At 39.0% G+C, this 2,450-nt stretch overlaps 1 protein-coding gene across 1 annotated transcript; it reads right to left on the bottom strand.

The window, feature by feature from the left end:
- Window positions 1–1,222: 1,222 nt before the first annotated feature.
- On the bottom strand, window positions 1,223–2,173 carry LOC120220045 (olfactory receptor 10A7). The gene has a single exon (XM_039217019.1). The coding sequence runs from the start codon at window positions 2,171–2,173 to the stop codon at window positions 1,223–1,225; it is 951 nt and encodes a 316-aa protein (XP_039072950.1).
- Between the last annotated feature and the right edge of the window lie 277 nt (window positions 2,174–2,450).

Here is a 2,450-nt window from a genome sequence, read left to right as displayed (position 1 = left end):
TTTGAATTCTTGTGGACACCTCTCAACAACTCTTTGCCTTGTCAAGATTCTTAAATTTTCTAATCCCAATGTGTCTTTTATGAAAATTAAATAAATAATAGGACCTCCCTGTTGGATTGTTGCATGGGCATTTGTAAAGACAGTTCCTTGATAAATCATGTTGTCTATTTTTTACCACTACTTTTTGCTTTTACTATAGTGTCTGGAAAGTATTTCTTGTTTAAATTCTAAGAAGTAAAGGTTAATTAGTAAAATTGAATAGATGATTTAGCCAATGATCAAAGTCCAGATCCATATCATCAAATATTAATACTAAAATAATTTTGATAAATAACTTCATTTAAAACAGCAGCCCATATAAAGAATTTGAACCATGGATTCTTGGCAACTAGAAGTCTCTACCTTTTAATACATACTTTAAAAAGTTACCAAAACACAGCCATGATTATATTTGTATCACATTAGTTGCAGAATGTACAGGGGTTTTTTGTGAGTATTTTCATTTACACTCCATAACATTTCTATTCTGATTTGTGCCCCACAAGGCTGGCCTTTATATACTATATTGATAGACATTCTTGCCCTCTGTCTCAGGGTTTGTTTTTTTTTAAAGTTTATTTATTTCTTTTGTGAGAGTGAGAGTGGTGGAAGAGCAGAGAGAGAGAGAGAATCCAAACAGACTATGCACTATCCCTGCAGAGCGGGATGCAGGGCTCCAACTTACAGACTGCAAGATCATATTCTGAGCCGAAATCAACCAACTCAGCCACCCAGGTGCCCCTCAAATTTGGTTTGACAAAGAACAGGAATCAGCAAATTTGAGAGTCAGGATAGAATAAGACTGGGATGGCTGCCTTTCTCTACTCAAAAACAGAACTCCTGTTGAGTGGCTTTTACTTATTGTAGTAAGACTGTCCAGGTCCAGTTAATACTCCTCCTCCTTGTCCCTTCAGGACAAGAGATATGGAATTTCCATCATATGAGCTGTGTGACAATTATCTTACTCTCCCTCAATTTGTAAAGTCCCCTCAAAAATATTCTCTCAATGATTCCAATTTAAAACTACCATCGCTCTCTTGCTGGGACTCAGACTGATACACTGAGATCCACCCATCACAGTAAGTGACACTGACAAAATCAGAGCAAATCTTATATTCCTTTTAAGTTTTTGTCTGTGGGCCCTGCTGCCCCTACTTTGTTTTAAGACTCTACACAGTAGAACTCAAAACACATCTAACTTCTGCAAGACTTTTCGAGTGACTATCCTCTTGACAGCCCCCTTCACTTCATTGTTCCTTAGGCTGTAGATGATTGGGTTTAACATAGGAGTGATGACAGTGTAGGACAATGACACTAGCTTCTTGCTCTCAGAGGACTGGTTAGATTTGGGCCGTAAGTAGGTCAAGCTGGCGGTTCCATAGAAAAGGGAAACCACAATGAGGTGTGATGAACAAGTGGAGAATGCCTTCTGACGACCAGTAGCAGAAGGCATCCTCAGGATGGTTGTGATAATGCGAGTGTAGGAGACCAAAATGAGGGAAAAGGGAAACATAATAAAGAGCAGTGTGGAGGCAAGTGCTTGCATTTCATACATGGTAGTATCCTGAGTGACTAGTTTCAACACTGGAGGGCCGTCACAGAAAAATTGGTCTATGGTATTTGGTCCACAGAAAGGATGGGCCATCAGCCAATCTGTTTGTAGCATGGAGACAGGAACACCAGACATCCAAGAGCCGACAGCCATCCACAAGCACAGGGACCTATTCATTATGATTGAATAACGGAGAGGGTTACAGATGGCCACAAAGCGATCATAAGCCATCATGGACAGAAGAAAACATTCAGAGCTGCCAAAGAAGAAGAAAAAGTACATCTGCGCACCACAGCCTACAAAAGAGATGATCTTCCTCGAAGACACTAGATCTACCAGCATCTTCGGCACCATGACCAAAGTAAAACAGACTTCGAGAAGTGATAGGTTTCTGAGAAAAAAGTACATGGGTGTTTGAAGAGCATGATCCACACTGGTGACTGTGACGATAAGGAAGTTGCCCAACAAAGTGACTGTATAGATGACCAGGAACAGATTAAAGAGTGAAGCTTGCATCTCAGGGTTATTTGTAAAACCAAGAAGAATAAATTCAGTGACTTTGGTGTGATTTTCACAAATCATATCTTGGACTAGTTTCTCTGTAAGAATCAACTATGTGCATCAAAGGATATTGTTTAAATATAAGTATAATCTCAAATATATCAGTAAAACCCATAACTGCATATCTGTGCTGAGACATCTCATCATTCTATTTCTCTGATGCAGAAATAATGCTTACAATAAGATAAAATCAAGAAGAAAGAAATAATTTGCATAACTCCTACTAATTGCTTATCACCGAGGCGTCCTTTTTTTGCTTGTCAGTGATCACAACCTGCAGTTCATATTCTTCGTCAGA

This window comes from Hyaena hyaena, unplaced genomic scaffold (assembly GCF_003009895.1).
Source record: "Hyaena hyaena isolate Hyena2069 unplaced genomic scaffold, ASM300989v1 scaffold_663, whole genome shotgun sequence".
NCBI classification, from domain to species: Eukaryota; Metazoa; Chordata; class Mammalia; order Carnivora; family Hyaenidae; genus Hyaena; species Hyaena hyaena.
The sequence above is the reverse complement of the archived record's forward strand: the minus strand, read 5'-3'. Positions and strand labels throughout refer to the sequence as shown.

Coding starts and splice junctions, on each gene's coding strand:
- LOC120220045 (XM_039217019.1), bottom strand. CDS start 2,173: ATGATTTGTGAAAATCACACCAAAGTCACTGAATTTATTCTTCTTGGT.